Genomic DNA, 26,549 nt, shown 5'->3' on the forward strand with positions numbered 1-26,549 from the left:
ACTAACAACCAGTCTGCTTCTCTAACAACTTAACTGATAGAACTAACAACCAGTCTGCTTCTGTAACAACGTAACTGATAGAACTAACAACCAGTCTGCTTCTCTAACAACCTAACTGATAGAACAAACAACCAGTCTGCTTCTCTAACAACCTAGCTGATAGAACTAACAACCAGTCTGCTTCTCGAGCAACCTAACTGATAGAACTAACAACCAGTCTGCTTCTATAGCAACCTAACTAATAGAACTAACAACCAGTCTGCTTCTATAGCAACCTAACTAATAGAACTAACAACCTATGTTCAACCTTCCATACTGTTCAACCTTCCATACTGTTCAACCTTCCATACTGTTCAACCTTCCATACTGTTCAACCTTCCATACTGTTCAACCTTCCATACTGTTCAACCTTCCATACTGTTCAACCTTCCGTACTGTTCAACCTTCCATACTGTTCAACCTTCCGTACTGTTCAACCTTCCATACTGTTCAACCTTCCATACTGTTCAACCTTCCGTACTGTTCAACCTTCCATACTGTTCAACCTTCCATACTGTTCAACCTTCCATACTGTTCAACCTTCCATACTGTTCAACCTTCCGTACTGTTCAACCTTCCATACTGTTCAACCTTCCGTACTGTTCAACCTTCCATACTGTTCAACCTTCCATATTGTTCAACCTTACATACACTTGGAAATGACTTATCAATGGACAAACAATGATAATAAACATAATTCTCATTCACTGTGAGGTTTACCAACTCAGAGACGTATGGCCTCTGTTCTATGATCACACCAAGCACACTCTCATTTCCATTTCTCATAGAACACTGATGAGAACGTGTCCGCTGGAGCTGTTGACTTCTTCCATCTCAACTTTCTCCTTCCGGTTCCTAAGAGAGTGACAGCACAAGACTTGAAGAGCAAAAAGAAACACAACACATAACAGTATTAACAATGTGGTAAGCTATACATTATTATATATGTGCGCAGTCTTATGTCTCTCCATCTGGTGTCGGAGGTGAAAGTGTTTCTCCTGACAATTGGCACGAGATGATGTAGACTATGGCTCTTTACTATTATTTTTTATTTTTTATGTCACCTTTATTTAACCAGGTAGGCCAGTAGAGAACACCTTTATTTAACCAGGTAGGCCAGTTGAGAACACCTTTATTTAACCAGGTAGGCTAGTTGAGAACACCTTTATTTAACCAGGTAGGCTAGTAGAGAACACCTTTATTTAACCAGGTAGGCTAGTTGAGAACACCTTTATTTAACCAGGTAGGCTAGTTGAGAACACCTTTATTTAACCAGGTAGGCTAGTTGAGAACACCTTTATTTAACCAGGTAGGCTAGTAGAGAACACCTTTATTTAACCAGGTAGGCTAGTTGAGAACACCTTTATTTAACCAGGTAGGCTAGTTGAGAACACCTTTATTTAACCAGGTAGGCTAGTTGAGAACACCTTTATTTAACCAGGTAGGCAAGTTGAGAACACCTTTATTTAACCAGGTAGGCTAGTTGAGAACACCTTTATTTAACCAGGTAGGCTAGTTGAGAACACCTTTATTTAACCAGGTAGGCTAGTTGAGAACACCTTTATTTAACCAGGTAGGCTAGTTGAGAACACCTTTATTTAACCAGGTAGGCCAGTTGAGAACACCTTTATTTAACCAGGTAGGCTAGTTGAGAACACCTTTATTTAACCAGGTAGGCTAGTTGAGAACACCTTTATTTAACCAGGTAGGCTAGTTGAGAACACCTTTATTTAACCAGGTAGGCCAGTTGAGAACACCTTTATTTAACCAGGTAGGCCAGTTGAGAACACCTTTATTTAACCAGGTAGGCCAGTTGAGAACACCTTTATTTAACCAGGTAGGCTAGTTGAGAACACCTTTATTTAACCAGGTAGGCTAGTTGAGAACACCTTTATTTAACCAGGTAGGCCAGTTGAGAACACCTTTATTTAACCAGGTGGCCAGTTGAGAACACCTTTATTTAACCAGGTAGGCCAGTTGAGAACACCTTTATTTAACCAGGTAGGCCAGTTGAGAACACCTTTATTTAACCAGGTAGGCCAGTTGAGAACACCTTTATTTAACCAGGTAGGCTAGTTGAGAACACCTTTATTTAACCAGGTAGGCCAGTTGAGAACACCTTTATTTAACCAGGTAGGCTAGTTGAGAACACCTTTATTTAACCAGGTAGGCCAGTTGAGAACACCTTTATTTAACCAGGTAGGCTAGTTGAGAACACCTTTATTTAACCAGGTAGGCCAGTTGAGAACACCTTTATTTAACCAGGTAGGCTAGTTGAGAACACCTTTATTTAACCAGGTAGGCTAGTTGAGAACACCTTTATTTAACCAGGTAGGCCAGTTGAGAACACCTTTATTTAACCAGGTAGGCTAGTTGAGAACACCTTTATTTAACCAGGTAGGCCAGTTGAGAACACCTTTATTTAACCAGGTAGGCCAGTTGAGAACACCTTTATTTACCCAGGTAGGCCAGTTGAGAACACCTTTATTTAACCAGGTAGGCCAGTTGAGAACACCTTTATTTAACCAGGTAGGCCAGTTGAGAACACCTTTATTTAACCAGGTAGGCTAGTTGAGAACACCTTTATTTAACCAGGTAGGCTAGTTGAGAACACCTTTATTTAACCAGGTAGGCTAGTTGAGAACACCTTTATTTAACCAGGTAGGCCAGTTGAGAACACCTTTATTTAACCAGGTAGGCTAGTTGAGAACACCTTTATTTAACCAGGTAGGCCAGTTGAGAACACCTTTATTTAACCAGGTAGGCCAGTTGAGAACACCTTTATTTAACCAGGTAGGCTAGTTGAGAACACCTTTATTTAACCAGGTAGGCCAGTTGAGAACACCTTTATTTAACCAGGTAGGCCAGTTGAGAACACCTTTATTTAACCAGGTAGGCCAGTTGAGAACACCTTTATTTAACCAGGTAGGCTAGTTGAGAACACCTTTATTTAACCAGGTAGGCTAGTTGAGAACACCTTTATTTAACCAGGTAGGCCAGTTGAGAACACCTTTATTTAACCAGGTGGACTAGTTGAGAACACCTTTATTTAACCAGGTAGGCTAGTTGAGAACACCTTTATTTAACCAGGTAGGCTAGTTGAGAACACCTTTATTTAACCAGGTAGGCCAGTTGAGAACACCTTTATTTAACCAGGTAGGCTAGTTGAGAACACCTTTATTTAACCAGGTAGGCTAGTTGAGAACACCTTTATTTAACCAGGTAGGCTAGTTGAGAACACCTTTATTTAACCAGGTAGGCTAGTTGAGAACACCTTTATTTAACCAGGTAGGCCAGTTGAGAACACCTTTATTTAACCAGGTAGGCTAGTTGAGAACACCTTTATTTAACCAGGTAGGCCAGTTGAACACCTTTATTTAACCAGGTAGGCTAGTTGAGAACACCTTTATTTAACCAGGTCGGCTAGTTGAGAACACCTTTATTTAACCAGGTAGGCTAGTTGAGAACACCTTTATTTAACCAGGTAGGCTAGTTGAGAACACCTTTATTTAACCAGGTAGGCTAGTTGAGAACACCTTTATTTAACCAGGTAGGCCAGTTGAGAACACCTTTATTTAACCAGGTAGGCCAGTTGAGAACACCTTTATTTAACCAGGTAGGCCAGTTGAGAACACCTTTATTTAACCAGGTAGGCTAGTTGAGAACACCTTTATTTAACCAGGTAGGCCAGTTGAGAACACCTTTATTTAACCAGGTAGGCCAGTTGAGAACACCTTTATTTAACCAGGTAGGCCAGTTGAGAACACCTTTATTTAACCAGGTAGGCTAGTTGAGAACACCTTTATTTAACCAGGTAGGCTAGTTGAGAACACCTTTATTTAACCAGGTAGGCTAGTTGAGAACACCTTTATTTAACCAGGTAGGCCAGTTGAGAACACCTTTATTTAACCAGGTAGGCCAGTTGAGAACACCTTTATTTAACCAGGTAGGCTAGTTGAGAACACCTTTATTTAACCAGGTAGGCCAGTTGAGAACACCTTTATTTAACCAGGTAGGCCAGTTGAGAACACCTTTATTTAACCAGGTAGGCCAGTTGAGAACACCTTTATTTAACCAGGTAGGCCAGTTGAGAACACCTTTATTTAACCAGGTAGGCCAGTTGAGAACACCTTTATTTAACCAGGTAGGCCAGTTGAGAACACCTTTATTTAACCAGGTAGGCTAGTTGAGAACACCTTTATTTAACCAGGTAGGCCAGTTGAGAACACCTTTATTTAACCAGGTAGGCCAGTTGAGAACACCTTTATTTAACCAGGTAGGCCAGTTGAGAACAAGTTCTCATTTACAACTGCGACCTGGCCAAGGGCTATATCTGTTCTTAGGTCTGCATTTTTTGAAAGGGGCATGCTTATTTAAGATGGTGAGGAAGGCACTTTTGAAGTACAACCAGGCATCCTCTACTGACGGGATGAGGTCAATAGCCTTCCAGGATACCCGGGCCAGGTCGAAATTCAAGTTGCACCCTCCTCGGCCTTGCTATCTCACTTTTATTTGAATGTTAACTGGTATAATAATAATATAGCAATAAAGAATCAGAAGAAATATAACCCCCTAATAACCAATACAACAGGCTTTCACCAGCTTCTCTGTTCTAACCCCTAATAACCAATACAACAGACTTTCACCAGCTTCTCTGCTCTATCCCCTAATAACCAATACAACAGGCTTTCACCAGCTTCTCTGCTCTAACCCCTAATAACCAATACAACAGGCTTTCACCAGCTTCTCTGTTCTAACCCCTAATAACCAATACAACAGGCTTTCACCAGCTTCTCTGTTCTAACCCCTAATAACCAATACAACAGGCTTTCACCAGCTTCTCTGCTCTATCCCCTAATAACCAATACAACAGGCTTTCACCAGCTTCTCTGCTCTATCCCCTAATAACCAATACAACAGGCTTTCACCAGCTTCTCTGTTCTAACCCCTAATAACCAATACAACAGACTTTCACCAGCTTCTCTGCTCTATCCCCTAATAACCAACGGAAACTAATACATTCTTTTTTTTTAAACTAGGCAAGTCAGTTAAGAACAAATTCTTATTTTCAATGACGGCCTAGGAACAGTGGGGTTAACTGCCTGTTCAGGGGCAGAATGACAGAGTTGTACCTTGTCAGCTCTGGGATTTGATATTTTCGGTTACTAGTCCAACGCTCTAACCACTACACTCTAACCACTGGGATACGCTGCCGCCCCTACATTCTAACCACTACACTCTAACCACTACACTCTAACCACTAGGCTATGCTGCTGCCCCAAAGCTTTGCTCCTTGAACCACTAATTATATTGGATAACATTTGTGTTTAAATCTACTTGTAAATATGCATTAAAAACCTAACTAAAATGACCTCTTTCAGGCTATTGGCAATGTAAAATCTTTGCCAGGAAATGGACAGTAGTTTCCCAATGACCCTCCAGACTGTTTCTTTTATAAGGAAGTACTTCCAGATGTTAACATGTGTATTATGAAGTAAACAGTTATTTAACATGGTGTAGACTGCATCACTCATTCCCTCTATATATTAACACATTCGATTATAAACAGTTATTTAACTTGGTGTAGACTGCATCACTCATTCCCTCTATATATTAACACATTAGATTATAAACAGTTATTTAACTTGGTGTAGACTGCATCACTCATTCCCTCTATATATTAACACATTAGATTAAGGCCAAAGGTTTTGAGAATGACAAATATTAATTTTCACAAAGTTTGCTGCTTCAGTGTCTTTAGATATTTTTGTCAGATGTTACTATGGAATACTGAAGTATAATTACAAGCATTTCATAAGGGTCAAAGGCTTTTATTGACAATTACATGAAGTTGATGCAAAGAGTCAATATTTGCTGTGTTGACCCTTCTTTTTCAAGACCTCTGCAATCCACCCTGGCATGCTGTCAATTAACTTCTGGGCCACATCCTGACTGATGGCAGCCCATTCTTGCATAATCAATGCTTGGAGTTTGTCAGAATTTGGAGGTTTTTGTTTGTCCACCCGCCTCTTGAGGATTGACCACAAGTTCTCAATGGGATTTAGGTCTGGGGAGTTTCCTGGCCATGGACCCAAAATATCAATGTTTTGTTCCCACTTAGTTTTCACCTTTGCCTTATGGCAAGGTGCTCCATCATGCTGGAAAAGGCCTTGTTCATCTCCAGAAGTTGTTGTGTTCTTAGGCAAAATTGTGGATGAGCCCACTCACTTGGCTGAGAAGCAACCCCACACATGAATGGTCTCAGGATGCTTTACTGTTGGCATGACACAGGACTGATGGTATTTGAGAGTGGGGGTATATCCCTGCGAGATCTGTAAAAAAAGGACAGAAGTCCCAGTTGCAGTGAGTTTTTTTTTAAAGACGAGAGTTCTAGAAAATAGTGAGTTAAAAAACAAAAATAAAATAGGATAGGATATTTGAACACTGTTTGATTTACGTGTAGTAGCAGTATCATATTGAGAGATGATGTATCAATAATAGAGATATTTGAGGAAGTACCGGAATAGGACATGAAGTCCTGTCCGTATTCTCCAGTAATAGATTCACAGAAGTCTATGGTATCGGTTCTAATACAAGGTATTAAGTGCCGTGACCAATTAATTATTATCCGGGGAAGAGTGTAGTGCTATCTTAGGAAATAGTTAATAGAAGGTGTGTATGATCGACATGAAGAAATCTAAAACACCCTGAACTCCTGTTGGGAGTGTTTAGGGAATAATAACTAGAGGCATGGCGACCAACAGACCTGTTTCTCCCTGTAATATAGAGATAGCGGAATTTAATAAATGCGCTGAAAGAAGTGCACGAGCATTCTACCAATTCAGCTGGAATATGGGAAAAATTTAGCAAATTAGAGAAAATTGGACAACATTTTCCTGCTGACGGAGAATTCAAATCAAATAAATAATTCAGGGAGGCAATTATGACTTGGCACAAGGACATAAAACCAGAATCAAAAGCTCAATATACCAGTGTTTAGATGTCAGCATTATATCAACAGAAAATGCGTAACGATAAACCCAGAAAGTGTAACACCAGAACACTAATACAGAAAGACTGGGGCCATAGAAAATATCACTAACTATAATTTCAATGACCATACCCATTACCTTCTGGTGTAGACCCTCTAAACCAAAGAAACATGGCGGAAAGCATCAAAGCATAGGGAGACCGAGTGTTTTAGCTGTGTGGCTATTTGGCCATTGGAAAAGGGAGTGTAAAGTGGGTGTGGTCATTGGAGAAGGGAGTGTAAAGTGGGTGTGGTCATTGGAAAAGGGAGTGTAAAGTGGGTGTGGTCATCGGAAAAGGGAGTGTAAAGTGGGTGTGGAACTGTATTCAGAGGAAATGCTGCCAGGCAAGCGTTTGCATCATTTTCAAAAGATCAACAACTACTCGTTTTGAGGTTAGCAAGAATGGAACTTTCACCTAGCGGTGTCTCTGTTCCATCGATATACATAGAGATTAAAGTTGTGAAGGAAGACGTATGAGATAACGTTTTACCTAACTGTTCAGTAAAGGCCAGGGATTAAATATTGTGGGATTCCTTGCGATGAGAAATTGGCTAAATTTGCCGCAGGAAAACATATTTTGGGTTGAAGATTCTAAACGCCAGGGGAACGGATTCTAAAGGTAACACATTTAAATATGGCCAAACATTCCTTGCAAAATGCAGGAGGCCTTAGGGTTTATTTAAATCATGGGACATTTTATGTGGTTTTATTTTTAAATACATTTACGTTTTATGTTGTCTTATTCTGGAATGGGATTCTAGAATGGACGAAAGGGTGGAGGGGTCACGAGGAATTAGCATTGGGGTTACCAAACCTAAAAGGAACTTATATATTTTTTTATGTGGTATGATGGAGAACCACATGGGGAAAAGGATCGGTGGTGAGATAATATGGCCGTGTTGTGGGATTTATAGGATGAAATGTTTTGAAGAGGTATTTAAATGGTTTCTGAAGGACAGGCAAAGAAAGGAGGAGGAAACATCTGAATGGTGAGGAAAAGCCTTGAATATTAACAATTCCTAATGAAGAATGATCAAGTTCATTATGAATTAAATAGACGGTTCATTATATAATTCACGAGAAACACCAGTCTCTATCCAAATTGTACCATTACTTTATGAGATACTACCATTTCCTTAGGGAGTTATAAAGAGTTGTGATTCTAAGTTGATTAGTTAAGTGAATTGGTTTATTTTTGATTTAACGTGTTTTTTTTAAATCACGTGTTTGAAAGTGGTAAATTCCCTGAGGTCCTGGTTTTTGGGCTACTTATACAGTGGTACTGTGTTCAGGCTGCATATAGGAAGGAAAATATGTGTTAATAAGGGATGACAGTTACTTGACATGGACTGTGATTTATGTGTTGTGTTTTTATTTTGATATAAATTTCACCAGAGGGATCGTGGAATTCTGCGAAGGGTTAGGGTGCCATCTTCATGATCTGGTAACTCTTCCTAGAGTGTTATGTTGTTATGATCTGTGCTTTTTTGAGGTTATCATGGAAGGTGACATCAGATCGTGTTTTAATGCATGAATTTTTGACCACAGACAGTGTGTGTCAACCTCAAAACCCTCCCTAACCGACTGAAGGAAGAGCGACAAAGGCTCTGAGAGACAGTGACTTTTACCACTCTGAGTCCGGGCCGTAAACCAGGGCCGGGGTGCTGAGAGCGTGGAGAGAGAGAACAAGCTCAGGTGAGAGACTCGTGTACGTGGGGGAAACGGAAGTATCTCCTTGGATATTAAAATCGGGACATTATCAAGGGCCATGAAATGTGACAGGCAAAAGTTTACATGTGCCTTTGGGAAAATTAACTGTAAATGACATCTGAACAAGACACGCCAGAATGATAGGTGCAGGGCGACGGAAATGGGAGGGGGTATACGCCTTGCTAACTATTTAAACTGGGAATGCATTGAGATCCTGATCTTTCTTGACCAGGCCACTCATGACAGGACAACAGGGACAAAAGGGGGGGCTGTAATGAGAAGAGTTATGACCGGCAGTAAAAGGTGGTTTATAAATGTGTGTTCTCACAGGGACGATCGAAGTTGATAAAACTGGAATTGGAGCCTAGTCTCAAAGTGAGCGCTGAGGTCAGTCATTCTAGATTCTGGTTGGGATAAATTATAAAATGTTTTCGTTGTGATTGGGATACAGCGAGAGAGAATTGCTAAAGCACGATGAGGGGTGGATACGCTGCTAACATTTATGCGGCCGAGAAACGTATCTCTCAGTGTCATGATGAAGGGAGGTGGTTTGTGTGGGGGAATCACTGGACGCCCTCGTGGGATCTAACCCATACTCTATCATTACATCTAACCCATACATCTAACCAATACTCTATCATTACATCTAACCCATACATCTAACCCACACTCTATCATTACATCTAACCCATACATCTAACCAATACTCTATCATTACATCTAACCCATACATCTAACCCATACTCTATCATTACATCTGACCCATACATCTAACCCATACTCTATCATTACATCTGACCCATACTCTATCATTACATCTAACCCATACATCTAACCCATACTCTATCATTACATCTAACCCATAACACACTATACTCCTCTATCACTACATCTATGTGAGAATGCTGTTCATCGACTACAGCTCGGCATTCAACACCATAGTACCCTCCAACCTCGTCATCAAGCTCGAGACCCTGGGTCTCGACCCCGCCCTGTGCAACTGGGTACTGGACTTCCTGACGGGCCGCCCCCAGGTGGTGAGGGTAGGCAACAACATCTCCTCCCCGCTGATCCTCAACACTGGGGCCCCACAAGGGTGCGTTCTGAGCCCTCTCCTGTACTCCCTGTTCACCCACGACTGCGTGGCCACGCACGCCTCCAACTCAATCATCAAGTTTGCGGACGACACAACAGTGGTAGGCTTGATTACCAACAACGACGAGACGGCCTACAGGGAGGAGGTGAGGGCCCTCGGAGTGTGGTGTCAGGAAAATAACCTCACACTCAACGTCAACAAAACTAAGGAGATGATTGTGGACTTCAGGAAACAGCAGAGGGAACACCCCCCTATCCACATCAATGGAACAGTAGTGGAGAGGGTAGAAAGTTTTAAGTTCCTCGGCATACACATCACAGACAAACTGAATTGGTCCACCCACACAGACAGCATCGTGAAGAAGGCGCAGCAGCGCCTCTTCAACCTCAGGAGGCTGAAGAAATTTGGCTTGTCACCAAAAGCACTCACAAACTTCTACAGATGCACAATCGAGAGCATCCTGGCGGGCTGTATCACCGCCTGGTATGGCTACTGCACCGCCCTCAACCGTAGTAAGGCTCTCCAGAGGGTAGTGAGGTCTGCACAACGCATCACCGGGGGCAAACTACCTGCCCTCCAGGACACCTACACCACCCGATGTCACAGGAAGGCCATAAAGATCATCAAGGACAACAACCACCCGAGCCACTGCCTGTTCACCCCGCTATCATCCAGAAGGCGAGGTCAGTACAGGTGCATCAAAGCTGGGACCGAGAGACTGAAAAACAGCTTCTATCTCAAGGCCATCAGACTGTTAAACAGCCACCACTAACACTGAGTGGCTGCTGCCAACACACTGACACTGACTCAACTCCAGCCACTTTAATAATGGGAATTGATGGGAAATGATGTAAATATATCACTAGCCACTTTAAACAATGCTACCTTATATAATGTTACTTACCCTACATTATTCATCTCATATGCATACGTATATACTGTACTCTATATCATCGACTGTATCCTTATGTAATACATGTATCACTAGCCACTTTAACTTCTTGACCATACTTGAGACGCAGACGTCTCAAGTAGGCACCTGGAAATGCAAATGCGCTACGCTAAATGCTAAATGTACTCGTTACAACTCAAACCTTGATCAAAATTCACAAGCAGGGTATTGAATTAAAGCTACACTCGGTGTGAACCTAGCCAGCAAGTCAGATTTTTAAAATGCTTTTCGGCGAAAGCATGAGAAGCTATTATCTGACAGCATGCACCCCCCAAAATGCCAGCACGACACGTAAACAACAGATTTTGCGGTAGCCGGCGCTACCCAAAACGCAGAAATAAAATATAAAACATTCATTACCTTTGACGAGCTTCTTTCTTGGCACTCCTATATGCCCCATAAACATCACTATTGGGTCTTTTTTTCGTTTAAATCGGTCCATATATACCCAAAATAGCTTTGTATGGAAGCTGTGTCATTCAGAAAAAAACATCGTTTTTAAAAGCTGCGTAATTTTTTAAAATAAAAAAAGTCGACGATAAACTTTCACAAAACACTTCGAAATCCTTTTGTAATCCAACTTTAGGTATTAGTAAACGTTTATAATCTATCAAAATGATTACAGGGCGATGTGTATTCAATAGGTCCTCGCTTGCAAATCAATGGCTGCCAATGTCTTCATTAACAACATCCGGGTGAAGACTGGGAAAATGGATGCCAGATAGATGGATTTTCCAACAATTAATTCAATTGAAAATGACGACAATGGCGACATCGTGTGGAATTTGTATGAATTGCAGGCAGGTCGATATTAAATTCTGTTCTCTTTTAACAACTCGTGGAAGTGACTTATGGAAATTATTTTTAGCTTTCAGAGAGCAGTTTTTCTTGCGTTTTTCAATGAAACACACGATCTGTTATAGTCACAGCCGTGATTTAACCAGTTTTAGAAACTTCAGAGTGTTTTCTATCCACACATACTAATCATATGCATATACTATATTCCTGGCATGAGTAGCAGGACGCTGAAAAGTTGCGCGATTTTTAACAGAATGTTCGAAAAAGGAGGGGGTAGAAGTAAGAGGTTTTAAACTATGCCACTTTGTTTACATACTCATCTCATATGTATATACTGTACTCGATACCATCTACTGTATCTTGCCTATGCTGCTCTGTACCATCACTCATTCATATATCCTTATGTACATATTCTTTATCCCTTTACACTGTGTACAAGACAGTAGTTTTGGAATTGTTAGTTAGATTACTTGTTATTACTGCATTGTCGGAACTAGAAGCACAAGCATTTTGCTACACTCGCATTAACATCTGCTAACCATGTGTATGTGACAAATAACATTTGATTTGATTTGATTTTGATCTAACCCATAACACACTATACTCTATCACTACATCTAACCCATAACACACTATACTCTATCACTACATCTAACCTATAACACACTATACTCTATCATTACATCTAACCCATAACACACTATACTCTATCACTACATCTAACCCATAACACACTATACTCCTCTATCATTACATCTAACCCATAACACACTATACTCTATCACTACATCTAACCCATAACACACAATACTCTATCACTACATCTAACCCATAACACACTATACTCTATCATTACATCTAACCCATAACACACTATACTCTATCACTACATCTAACCCATAACACACTATACTCTATCACTACATCTAACCCATAACACACTATACTCTATCATTACATCTAACACACTATACTCCTCTATCATTACATCTAACCCATAACACACTATACTCTATCACTACATCTAACCCATAACACACTATACTCTATCATTACATCTAACACACTATACTCCTCTATCATTACATCTAACCCATACATCTAACACACTATACTCTATCATTACATCTAACCCATACATCTAACACACTATACTCTATCATTACATCTAACCCATACATCTAACACACTATACTCTATCACTACATCTAACCCATAACACACTATACTCTATCACTACATCTAACCTATAACACACTATACTCTATCACTACATCTAACCCATAACACACTATACTCTATCATTACATCTAACCCATAACACACAATACTCTATCACTACATCTAACCCATAACACACTATAATCTATCACTACATCTAACCCATAACACACTATACTCTATCACTACATCTAACCCATAACACACTATACTCTATCACTACATCTAACCCATAACACACTATACTCCTCTATCATTACATCTAACCTATAACACACTATACTCTATACATACAGTGTTGATTTCCCTCAAGAGGATGGAACATGGATTAGTGATCCACACTTCCATGTCAGGTGTTCGTGCCTATCAGGTAAAATGGAGGAGAAGGGGAACAAAGAGAAAATGACATGACTTGGGAACACCTCTCGGGAAACCTGGCGCCTAAATGGGAAGACTGGGTGAAAGCACGAGGAAGCATCATTAGGGCTTTATAGTCCGGCAGGAAAGTGTCCTGGAGGCATAGAGTCAGGTGAAGAGAAAGTGGGAATTGTCATGGTTTCAGGCTTTGGTTGTCATGCATATATAATTATGCATAGCTTATCACATTGTTAACACTGTTATTTCTTTGTGTTTTTTGTTGCTTTCCAAGTCTTGTGTTTTGTGTGTCGTTTTGTTGCTTTCCAAGTCTTGTGCTGTCACTCTCTTAGGAACCAGAAGTGGGAAGTGCAGAAACTGAAAGCTGCTCCATCTGTCATTGAACGAGACGGCCGATTCAGCTGGAATTACATTTTGTTGTGTGATCATAGTTCAGAGGCCATAAGTCTCTGAATTTGTTCACCTCACGGTGACTGTTCATTGGTTGTTCATTTGTTTGTTTGTTTAATTAATGTTTTATAATAATTTGTTAGGTTTTATTCATGTTTTATTATCATTGTTTATACATGTATTAGTAATTTCCAAGTTCATATGAGTTGAACATTAGGATGCTATTGTTCAAGACGAGGGACTGTTGGGTTCCACATTTTGAACATTGAGATATTAATTAAACGAAAGAAGCATAGAATCCAAGGAGAAAAAGACTGGGCCTCTGTAGAAAAACAGATAGCTGTGGAATGGGTTGGAATGAGTTGGAATGAGTTGGAATGGGTTGGAATGGGTTGGAATGGGTTGGAATGGGTTGGAATGGGTTGGAATGGGTTGGAATGGGTTGGAATGGGTTGGAATGGGTTGGAATGAGTTGGAATGGGTTGGAATGGGTTGGAATGGGTTGGAATGGGTTGGAATGGGTTGGAATGGGTTGGAATGTGTTGGAATGGGTTGGAATGGGTTGGAATGAGTTGGAATGGGTTGGAATGGGTTGGAATGAGTTGGAATGGGTTGGAATGAGTTGAGGGAGTAGAGCAACGGTTGAGATAGGGGAGACAGATGGACATCTGTTGACTCGGGGACAGAGGGGTTGAGATAGGGGAGACAGATGGTCGTCTGTGGACTAGGGGACGGAGGGGTTGAGATAGGGGAGACAGATGGTCGTCTGTGGACTAGGGGACGGAGGGGTTGAGATAGGGGAGACAGATGTTCGTCTGTGGACTAGGGGAAGGAATGGTTGAGGTCAGGAGGTGAGGTCAGTTCCTCTTAAGTTAGTAATCAGGGTTTAGTATCTGGTTACCTTCTTCCTGTTGAGCATAAGATGTAACGATTGGAGACAAGAGGGAGTGTCTTAAGTGGGACATAAATATCTGGATGGAACAAATGTTGGGTTGTCTGATTACAGCTGTACAGAACCTTTGGGAAGAATTCAACTTGGTTAAAGCTTCTCTAGTGTCCGTGGGTTATTTACTCTGAAAAATAAGAACCTAACACAGGTAACCATGGAAGAACAATGATTCCAAGCACCACCCTCCTTTTCAAGCTTCCAGTCTGTTATTCGAACTCAATCACCATGACAGAGTGATCTCCAGCCTTGTCCTCGTCAACACTAACCTCTGTTAACGAGAGAATCACTGACATAATGTCAGCTGGTCCTTTTGTGGCAGGGCTGAAATGCAGTGGAAATGTTTTTGGGGGATCAGTTCATTTGCATGGCAAAGAGGGACTTTGCAATACATTGCAAATCATCTGATCGCTCTTGATAACATTCTGGAGTTTACCCAAACTGCCATCAAACAAACTAAGGCAGCAGACATTGTGGACTGTAGACTGTAGACTGTAGACCCATACAAGCTGTGTAGCTCTCGTAGTAGATAAACTGTATGTTCAGAAACACAAAGACTACTCCATGTCTAATCTAAAAATTACAATGTTCTCATAGAGGGGGCAAATAATGAAACACACAATTCTAGCCATGTTAGGGATTGAAATAACAAAATATAGGAAAACAATAAAATACAACAATTGATAAAGAAATAAACTACAACTATACCAACCAAGACAGGGAATGGTGAAAATATATATATGTATTTTAGTATTCAACTGTATTTTTTAAAATATTTTTCCTTGTTTTTACAGTATTTTATAAATAGATAAGACAGCATTAGAAGAAAGGATAATTAGCTAAATAATAATTATTGAAATAACACATCTTCAAGTAAAGGAACTGGAACAGTAAAGAACTGAATCAACATGGTAAACACACAGCAAACACAGGAACAATATGTGGGGATGGAAGATGGGTTTGGAAAAGTGTTATGTGAGTGAACAAAATGTAATGGTTGCAAATCCCAGAGCCCATGTTTGTGAGCAGGAGTGAGAGAGAGCTTTCCATTTTGTGCAGATGAGGGATATACATTTTAAAATAAATTATTAATATCGTTTATTTATTGTCCTATCATGACACCTCATGATGCCTGGTGGCATAAAATCATCAAAAAGTCTGACTGCAGAGATGCTTGGGGAAAAGGTCACAATGGGGGGCCTGTGTGTGTTTCAGGGGACAGGGGTGAATCTGATCTCCTTTTACTTGACAATGGTCACAACGGGGGGCCTGTGTGTGTTTCAGGGGACGGGGGTGAATCTGATATCCATCACCTAGGACTTGACAATGGTCAAATCTCAAATTTTTGGCATATGGTACTGTATTCATTAGTGGTAGAGTATGGAACTGTTTAACATATAGAGCTGATGGTTGTTATGGTACTGTATTCATTAGTGGTAGAGTATGGAACTGTTTAACATATAGAGCTGATGGTTGTTATGGTACTGTATTCATTAGTGGTAGAGTATGGAACTGTTTAACATATACAGTTGATAAACAGTTGAAGTCGGAAGTTTACATACACCTTATCCAAATACATTTAAACTCAGTTTTTCACAATTCCTGACATTTAATCCTAGTAAAAATGAGGATCACCACTTTATTTTAAGAATGTGAAATGTCAGAATAATAGTAGAGAGAAGGATTTATTTCAGCTTTTATTTCTTTCATCACATTCCCAGTGGGTCAGAAGTTTACATACACTCAAATAGTATTTGGTAGCATTGCCATTAAATTGACTAACTTGGGTCAAACGTTTTGGGTAGCCTTCCACAAGCTTCCCACAATAAGTTGGGTGAATTTTGGCCCATTCCTCCTGACAGAGCTGGTGTAACTGAGTAAGGTTTCTAGGCCTCCTTGCTCACAAATGCATTATCAGTTCTGCCCACACATTTTCTATAGGATTGAGGTCAGGGCTTTGTGATGGCCTCTCCAAAACCTTGACTTTGTTGTCCTTAAGCCATTATTCCACAACTGGAAGTATGCTTGAGGTCATTGTCCATTTGGAAGACCCATTTGCGACCAAGCTTTAACTTCCTGACTGATGCCTTGAGATGTTACTTCAATATATCCACATAAATGTCCGATCTCATGATGCCATCTATTTTGTGAAATGCACCAGTCCGTCCTGCAGCAAAGCACCCCCACAACATGATGCTGCCTCCCCCGTGCTTCACGTTTGGGATAGTGTTCTTCGGCTTGCAAGCCTCCCTCTTTTTCCTCCAAACTTAACGATGGTCATTATGGCCAAACAGTTCTACTTTTGTTTCATTAGAAACAAACAAAAAGCACGATCTTTGTCCCCATGTGCAGTTGCAAACCGTAGTCTGGCTTTTCTATGACGGTTTTTGTAGCAGTGGCTTCTTCCTTGCTGAGTGGCCTTTCAGGTTATGTCGATATAGGACTTGTTTTACTGTGGAAATAGATAATTTTGTACCTGTTTCCTCCATCATCTTCACAAGGCCCTTTGCTGTTGTTCTGGGATTGATTTGCACTTTTCGCACCAAAGTACGTTCATCCCTACGAGACAGAACAAGTCTCCTTCCTGAGCGGTATGACGGCTGCGTGGTCCCATAGTGTTTATACTTGCGTACTAATGTTTGTACAGATGAACGTGGTACCTTCAGGTGTTTGGAAATTGCTCCCAAGGATGAATCAGGCTTGTGGAGGTCTACAATTTACAATTTGCCCCCTCTATGATGTCTTGGCTGATTTTCTTTGGATTTTCCCATGATGTCAAGCAAAGAGGCACTGAGTTTGAAGGTAGGCCTTGAAATACATCCACAGGTACACCTCCAATTGACTCAAATTATGTAAATTAGCCTATCAGAATCTTCTAAAGCCATGACATAATTTTCTGGAATTGTCCAAGCTGTTTAAAGGCACAGTCAACTTAGTGTGTGTAAACTTCTGACCCACTGGAATTGTGATACAGTGAATTATAAGTGAAAATAATCTGTCTGTAAACAATTGTTGGAAAAATGACTTGTTTCATGCACAAAGTAGATGTCCCAACCGACTTGCCAAAACTGTAGTTTGTTAAGAAGACATTTGTTGAGTGGTTGAAAAACGAATTTTAATGACTCCAACCTAAGTAAACTTTCGACTTCAACTGTACTTTACATTAACAAAATGCTCATTGCAATTTAAATGTATATATGTCGTTGTTGTCTTCTCTGTTGTAATCTGATCCGTCTGCTGGAGAGTTCATCAGAGTCTCTCTGGTTGTGTTTCCCCGAAGATCAAAGCCTTTCGTTGTTGTTAGAATGGATACTTCAGAGTACCATTCGGAAATGTTCTCATAGATAGATATTTCGGCGGTTGTCTGTATCCTCGTTCTAGGTTCTCTCTGTGGTAACAAAGGATTTTCAAAAGATCATTCTATAGAATGGAGAGAGAGAGAGTTTCGGTATTTATGGGGGGGTCATAAACCGGTGGGGGGGGGGGGGGGAAGAGAGAGAAAGGGGGTTTTCTGACCATCACCCAACAGGGCAAAGTCTTTGCAGAAGCTACAATCTATCTACAATATTAAAGCTGATCTACCCCCTAGAAAATAAAGGGATCACAGCTTTCACCTGGATTCACCTGGTCAGTCTATGTCATGGAAAGAGCAGAGCTGTGTTCGAATACTCATACTAACAACACTAACTGTACTATTTGTGATGTGAATATAGTATATAGTATGCTTATTGGTCATAGTATGGATACAGTTAGTATGCTTATTGGTCATAGTATGGATATAGTTAGTATGCTTATTGGTCATAGTGTGGATACAGTTAGTATGCTTATTGGTCATAGTATGGATATAGTTAGTATGCTTATTGGTCATAGTATGGATACAGTTAGTATGCAAAAAGTTCCCGGATGTTGTACTAAATTCGCCAAAATATGAGGTATACTCGCAGAGGACATTATTATCAACGTATTTTAGGGCCCACAATGCAATTCTTCAGGAAATAGAGGTTCACATCAGCGTAGCCTAGTGGTTAGAGTGTTGGACTAGTAACCGGAAGGTTGCAAGTTCAAACCCCCAAGCTGACAAGGTACAAATCTGTTGTTCTGCCCCCTGAACAAGGCAGTTAACCCCACTGTAGGCTGTCACTGAAAATAAGAATTTGTTCTTAACTGACTTGCCTAGTTAAATAAAGATAAAATACGATTTTAAGAAAATTATATTATACATCAAACTTGCCAGTATATTTACTACTGGATATCTAACTACCCAACGTTTATTGACTTGATTATTCCCATCATTCTTAGCTTAGCTAAATGGTGTATTCGTTGTGCTTTCTCAATGGACATTCGGGTGCTTTTTCGTAAATTCGCTCTGGATATCTACACTGATTTCAGAGCACTCTTGTCTGAGTGTACCAGAGCACAGAATAATGAATTTATGAGTGCTCAACACCCTTTGAATATGAATGATGTCAGTTAACGTCAGCAAAAAAAGCTAAATTAAATTGTTGCCAACAGCACAGTTAGTCACCTCTCTAAATAAATGGTCAGAGTGGTCTCATTTGTGTCTGGAAGTAGCTAGCAAGCTAGCCAGCTTGGGTACTTGACTACCGTTGTAAGGTCAGAATGCTCATATCAACCCTACTCCTCGGCCCGAGCGTGTAGTTTGTGCCACGAGAGCGAAACACTTTGATTTTACAATCTGACAATGCTCTGAATTTATGAGTGCACTCCGGCACTCCAGATTAAATTTAAGAACACACCCGAAGTCGTAAAATGTCGTAGTCATTTGTTACGCTAACTAGATAGTAAGAGGTTGCATAGCAACAGCATCAACTTCCGGTAGACAGGCGAAGAGCTAGTACACTCAACTGAAAGGATCCTGTTCAGTTACAGTATTCTAAAATGAACTAATAGTATGTAGTATATACTCAATAAGTATGTAGTATACAGCATGTTAGTATGGGTATTCGAACACAGCTCAGGTGTTCATAATGTTTTGTATGCTCAGTGTATAGTTGGCCTACAACTTGAGTTACTTAATGAGAGGGAGCAGCATTGAGCTAGCAACGTCACTTCCTGGAGTAGCTAAAACTGTCTACAAAAATGTCCCACATGAGACACCACCTGAGTCTTCACATAGGTATGAATGGTGTCATATGGGCCAGAATCAGAAACAGGAAGTTACCAGGTGTCTTTAACTGTGTGTCCTTTGTTTTTCTCCAGGGTCGTCTGAGGTTCAGGTTGTTGGACCGGCTGACCGAGTCGTTGCCTTAGCTGGTGATGACGTCATTCTGCCATGTTCCCTGAAACCCAATGTCAGTGCTGAGGACATGGCAGTGGAGTGGACAGGATTGTACCTGAAAACAAGAAATGTCCATCTTTACCGTCAAGGTCGAGACTCGAATGAGGAGCAGTTTACATCCTACAGGGGAAGGACATCAATGTTTCATGAAGAACTGAAGAACAGCAACTTCTCCTTAAAGCTGACCAGAGTTACTCTCTCTGATGCTGGAAGCTACAGGTGCTTCATTCCAACACTGACCAGCCAGGTGAAGAACACCACTGTTCAACTCTTTGTTGGTGAGTCATGAATACTGGAGATGTGATCAGAGGTTGTATTGGTAAATCTGGCTAAATGATTGCCTGCTAAAAAGTCAACATGTCTTCCTCCTTCATCATCATTTCATTCCTCTGTTATAGATCATGTATTCAGCTGGTCTTCCTCCCTCATCATTCCTTCCTCTGTTATAGATCATGTATTCAGCTGGTCTTCCTCCCTCATCATGTATTCAGCTGGTCTTCCTCCCACATCATTCCTTCCTCTTTTATAGATCATGTATTCAGCTGGTCTTCCTCCCTCATCATGTATTCAGCTGGTCTTCCTCCCTCATCATTCCTTCCTCTGTTATAGATCATGTATTCAGCTGGTCTTCCTCCCTCATCATTCCTTCCTCTGTTATAGATCATGTATTAGGCTGGTCTTCCTCCCTCATCATGTATTCAGCTGGTCTTCCTCCCTCATCATATATTCAGCTCGTCTTCCTCCCTCATCATTCCTTCCTCTGTTAGAGGTCATGTATTCAGCTGGTCTTCCTCCCTCATCATGTATTCAGCTGGTCTTCCTCCCTTATCATGTATTCAGCTGGTCTTCCTCCCTCATCATTCCTTCCTCTGTTATAGATCATGTATTCAAATCAAATCAAATCAAATTTTATTTGTCACATACACATGGTTAGCAGATGTTAATGCGAGTGTAGCGAAATGCTTGTGCTTCTAGTTCCGACAATGCAGTAATAACAAGTAATCTAACTAACAATTCCAAAACTACTGTCTTGTACACAGTGTAAGGGGATAAAGAATATGTACATAAGGATATATGAATGAGTGATGGTACAGAGCAGCATAGGCAAGATACAGTAGATGGTATCGGGTACAGTATGTACAAATGAGATGAGTATGTAAACAAAGTGGCATAGTATAGTATAAAGTGGCTAGTGATACATGTATTACATAAGGATACCGTCGATGATATAGAGTACAGTATATACGTATGCATATGAGATGAATAATGTAGGGTAAGTAACATTTATATAAGGTAGCATTGTTTAAAGTGGCTAGTGATATATTTACATCATTTCCCATCAATTCCCATTATTAAAGTGGCTGGAGTTGAGTCAGTGTCAGTGTGTTGGCAGCAGCCACTCAGTGTTAGTGGTGGCTGTTTAACAGTCTGATGGCCTTGAGATAGAAGCTGTTTTTCAGTCTCTCGGTCCCAGCTTTGATGCACCTGTACTGACCTCGCCTTCTGGATGATAGCGGGGTGAACAGGCAGTGGCTCGGGTGGTTGATGTCCTTGATGATCTTTATGGCCTTCCTGTGACATCGGGTGGTGTAGGTGTCCTGGAGGGCAGGTAGTTTGCCCCCGGTGATGCGTTGTGCAGACCTCACTACCCTCTGGAGAGCCTTACGGTTGAGGGCGGTGCAGTTGCCATACCAGGCGGTGATACAGCCCGCCAGGATGCTCTCGATTGTGCATCTGTAGAAGTTTGTGAGTGCTTTTGGTGACAAGCCGAATTTCTTCAGCCTCCTGAGGTTGAAGAGGCGCTGCTGCGCCTTCTTCACGATGCTGTCTGTGTGAGTGGACCAATTCAGTTTGTCTGTGATGTGTATGCCGAGGAACTTAAAACTTGCTACCCTCTCCACTACTGTTCCATCGATGTGGATAGGGGGGTGTTCCCTCTGCTGTTTCCTGAAGTCCACAATCATCTCCTTAGTTTTGTTGACGTTGAGTGTGAGGTTGTTTTCCTGACACCACACTCCGAGGGCCCTCACCTCCTCCCTGTAGGCCGTCTCATCGTTGTTGGTAATCAAGCCTACCACTGTTGTGTCGTCCGCAAACTTGATGATTGAGTTGGAGGCGTGCGTGGCCCCGCAGTCGTGGGTGAACAGGGAGTACAGGAGAGGGCTCAGAACGCAACCTTGTGGGGCCCCAGTGTTGAGGATCAGCGGGGAGGAGATGTTGTTGCCTACCCTCACCACCTGGGGGCGGCCCGTCAGGAAGTCCAGTACCCAGTTGCACAGGGCGGGGTCGAGACCCAGGGTCTCGAGCTTGATGACGAGCTTGGAGGGTACTATGGTGTTGAATGCCGAGCTGTAGTCGATGAACAGCATTCTCACATAGGTATTCCTCTTGTCCAGATGGGTTAGGGCAGTGTGCAGTGTGGTTGAGATTGCATCGTCTGTGGACCTATTTGGGCGGTAAGCAAATTGGAGTGGGTCTAGGGTGTCAGGTAGGGTGGAGGTGATATGGTCCTTGACTAGTCTCTCAAAGCACTTCATGATGACGGATGTGAGTGCTACGGGGCGGTAGTCATTTAGCTCAGTTACCTTAGCTTTCTTGGGAACAGGAACAATGGTGGCCCTCTTGAAGCATGTGGGAACAGCAGACTGGTATAGGGATTGATTGAATATGTCCGTAAACACACCGGCCAGCTGGTCTGCGCATGCTCTGAGGGCGCGGCTGGGGATGCCATCTGGGCCTGCAGCCTTGCGAGGGTTAACACGTTTAAATGTCTTACTCACCTCGGCTGCAGTGAAGGAGAGACCGCATGTTTTCGTTGCAGGCCGTGTCAGTGGCACTGTATTGTCCTCAAAGCGGGCAAAAAAGTTATTTAGTCTGCCTGGGAGCAAGACATCCTGGTCCGTGACTGGGCTGGGTTTCTTCCTGTAGTCCGTGATTGACTGTAGACCCTGCCACATGCCTCTTGTGTCTGAGCCGTTGAATTGAGATTCTACTTTGTCTCTGTACTGGCGCTTAGCTTGTTTGATAGCCTTGCGGAGGGAATAGCTGCACTGTTTGTATTCGGTCATGTTACCAGACACCTTGCCCTGATTAAAAGCAGTGGTTCGCGCTTTCAGTTTCACACGAATGCTGCCATCAATCCACGGTTTCTGGTTAGGGAATGTTTTAATCGTTGCTATGGGAACGACATCTTCAACGCACGTTCTAATGAACTCGCACACCGAATCAGCGTATTCGTCAATGTTGTTATCTGACGCAATACGAAACATCTCCCAGTCCACGTGATGGAAGCAGTCTTGGAGTGTGGAGTCAGCTTGGTCGGACCAGCGTTGGACAGACCTCAGCGTGGGAGCCTCTTGTTTTAGTTTCTGTCTGTAGGCAGGGATCAACAAAATGGAGTCGTGGTCAGCTTTTCCGAAAGGGGGGCGGGGCAGGGCCTTATATGCGTCGCGGAAGTTAGAGTAACAATGGTCCAAGGTCTTTCCTCCCCTGGTTGCGCAATCGATATGCTGATAAAATTTGGGGAGTCTTGTTTTCAGATTAGCCTTGTTAAAATCCCCAGCTACAATGAATGCAGCCTCCGGATAAATTGTTTCCAGTTTGCAGAGAGTTAAATAAAGTTCGTTCAGAGCCATCGATGTGTCTGCTTGGGGGGGGATATATACGGCTGTGATTATAATCGAAGAGAATTCTCTTGGTAGATAATGCGGTCTACATTTGATTGTGAGGAATTCTAAATCAGGTGAACAGAAGGATTTGAGTTCCTGTATGTTTCTTTCGTCGCACCATGTCACGTTAGTCATAAGGCATACGCCCCCGCCCCTCTTTTTACCAGAAAGATGTTTTTTCCTGTCTGCGCGATGCGTGGAGAAACCTGTTGGCTGCACCGATTCGGATAGCGTCTCTCCAGTAAGCCACGTTTCCGTGAAGCAAAGAACGTTACAGTCTCTGATGTCCCTCTGGAATGCTACCCTTGCTCGGATTTCATCAACCTTGTTGTCAAGAGACTGGACATTGGCAAGAAGAATGCTAGGGAGTGGTGCGCGCTGTGGCCGTCTCCGGAGTCTGACCAGAAGACCGCCTCGTTTCCCTCTCTTTCGGAGTCGTTTTTTTGGGTCGCTGCATAGGATCCACTCCGTTGTCCTGTTTGTAAGGCAGAACACAGGATCCGCGTCGCGAAAAACATATTCTTGGTCGTACTGATGGTGAGTTGATGCTGATCTTATATTCAGTAGTTCTTCTCGACTGTATGTAATGAAACCTAAGATGACCTGGGGTACTAATGTAAGAAATAACACGTAAAAAAACAAAAAACTGCATAGTTTCCTAGGAACGCGAAGCGAGGCAGCCATCTCTGTCGGCGCCGGAAGCTGGTCTTCCTCCCTTGTCATGTATTCAGCTGGTCTTCCTCCCTCATCAGTCCTTCCTCTGTTATAGATCATGTATTCAGCTGGTCTTCCTCCCTCATCATGTATTCAGCTGGTCTTCCTCCCTCATCATGTATTCAGCTGGTCTTCCTCCCTCATCAGTCCTTCCTCTGTTATAGATCATGTATTCAGCTGGTCTTCCTCCCTTATCATGTATTCAGCTGGTCTTCCTCCCGTATCATTCCTTCCTCTGTTAGAGATCATGTATTCTGCTGGTCTGTCACACTGTCTGTGTCCCAATATTCCTACTACCTACTGTTGACTCACTGGCTGTGTCCAAATATTCCTACTACCTACTGTTGACTCACTGTCTGTGTCCCAATATTCCTACTACCTACTGTGGACTCACTCTCTGTGTCCCAATATTCCTACTACCTACTGTATTGTCCCAATATTCCTACTACCTACTGTTGACTCACTGGCTGTGTCCAAATATTCCTACTACCTACTGTTGACTCACTGTCTGTGTCCCAATATTCATACTACCTACTGTTGACTCACTGTCTGTGTCCCAATATCCCTACTACCTGCTGTTGACTCACAGTAGTTACTATGTACTGATAGTAATACATACTGTAGAGAATGTATTGTATAGTCAACAGCATTGTGCTGTTTTGCTAATTGATTTGTCCAAGGCTTTTGACACAGTGAATTATTGATGTCTGTCAAGTAAAGCTGTTATGGTTTAATGATTATCTCAGTGTTACATCACAATGTATTCAGGTTGATGACATGGTAATGCTGGAGTGCTGCAGGGTTCTGTTAATACTGGAGTGCTGCAGGGTTCTGTTAATACTGCAGTGTTGCAGGGTTCTGTTAATACTGGAGGTGCTGCAGGGTTCTGTTAATACTGGAGTGCTGCAGGGTTCTGTTAATACTGGGGTGCTGCAGGGTTCTGTTAATACTGGAGTGCTGCAGGGTTCTGTTCATGACTTCTGACCATCTTTCTGTCAATACTCTGTTGTATCTTGTATCTGTGTAAGTGCTGTATCTCAGCCAGTGATCTCTGTTTTATCTTGTATCTGTAGGTGCTGTATCTCAGCCAGTGATCTCTGTTTTATCTTGTATCTGTAGGTGCTGTATCTCAGCCAGTGATCTGTTTTATCTTGTATCTGTGTAGGTGCTGTATCTCAGCCAGTGATCTGTTTTATCTTGTATCTGTGTAGGTGCTGTATCTCGGCCAGTGATCTCTGTTTTATCTTGTATCTGTATCTCAGCCAGTGATATCTGTTTTATCTTGTATCTGTGTAGGTGCTGTATCTCGGCCAGTGAACTCTGTTTTATCTTGTATCTGTATCTCAGCCAGTGATCTCTGTTTTATCTTGTATCTGTAGGTGCTGTATCTCAGCCAGTGATCTCTATTGATGGAACTAAAGACTGGGGGGTGGTCCTGAAGTGTGAGTCTGGAGGCTGGTTTCCTGAACCTGAGATGGAGTTTCTGGACAGTTCTGGAACCATCCTACCTGCTGATGGACCTCCAGAGAAATATAGAGACTCAGAAGGCCTCTACGCTGTGAGACGACATGTCACCGTGGACCAGACTGACACCAACAGGTTCACCTGTAGAGTTCACCAGACGGAGATCAATCACCTGAAGGAGACAGAGATTCATGTCCCAGGTGAGGTCTTCATTGGTTAACCCAAATACCTGAGACCTCTAGTTAGTTAGACTAGTTGGTGGAGGACGGTTTCCTAGGGTGTGACCTTATTGGTCTGTTCAGTAGTATGTATAAATGATGCTTTACTTCCTGTACAGGACATATGTAGTGTTGTAATGGTTTGACATGGCTTCTCTGTTTCAGATGACGTGTTTCCTATATTACCCTACTGGTGGAAGGTTGGTCTACTAATAGCTGCAGCTGTTATAGTTCTTGCAGCTGTTGTAGTTCTCACAGCTTCAGCTGGTGTCTACATGTGGAGAAAACATACAGGTGAGTTTAACCTTGATGTCTGACTGGTCCTTGATCTCTGACTGGTCATTGATCTCTGACTGGTCATTGATGTCTGACTGGTCCTTGATGTCTGACTGGTCCTTGATCTCAGACTGGTCATTGATGTCTCAACATTAAACAAGTGAACTTTCAGTTTACATTTATTTGATTAATTTGTAAAAATTTCTGAAAACCTGTTTTTGCTTTGTCATTGTGGCGTATTGTGATGTCCTTATGGGGTATTGTGATGTCATTATGGGTTATTGTGATGTCCTTATGGGGTATTGTGATGTCATTATTGGGTATTGTGATGTCATTATGGGGTATTGTGATG

The 26,549-nt window shown here is 41.9% G+C and overlaps 1 protein-coding gene across 2 annotated transcripts; it reads left to right on the plus strand.

Moving 5' to 3' along the window:
• The first annotated feature begins 825 nt into the window (after positions 1 to 825).
• LOC139415766 (butyrophilin subfamily 2 member A2-like) lies at positions 826 to 26,290 on the plus strand. Of its 2 annotated transcripts, XM_071163849.1 has the most exons (5): positions 834 to 963; positions 8,619 to 8,765; positions 19,779 to 20,135; positions 25,619 to 25,903; positions 26,087 to 26,290. In XM_071163849.1, the coding sequence occupies exons 3-5, from the start codon at positions 19,886 to 19,888 to the stop codon at positions 26,236 to 26,238; spliced, it is 687 nt and encodes a 228-aa protein (XP_071019950.1). In that variant the 5' UTR covers positions 834 to 963; positions 8,619 to 8,765; positions 19,779 to 19,885; the 3' UTR covers positions 26,239 to 26,290. The 2 variants fall into 2 exon arrangements, with proteins under 2 accessions (XP_071019951.1, XP_071019950.1); XM_071163850.1 differs by lacking the exon at positions 8,619 to 8,765 and having other exon boundaries at positions 826 to 963.
• The last annotated feature ends 259 nt before the right edge of the window (positions 26,291 to 26,549 follow it).

This window comes from Oncorhynchus clarkii, chromosome 9 (genome assembly GCF_045791955.1).
Source record: "Oncorhynchus clarkii lewisi isolate Uvic-CL-2024 chromosome 9, UVic_Ocla_1.0, whole genome shotgun sequence".
Taxonomy (NCBI): domain Eukaryota; kingdom Metazoa; phylum Chordata; class Actinopteri; order Salmoniformes; family Salmonidae; genus Oncorhynchus; species Oncorhynchus clarkii.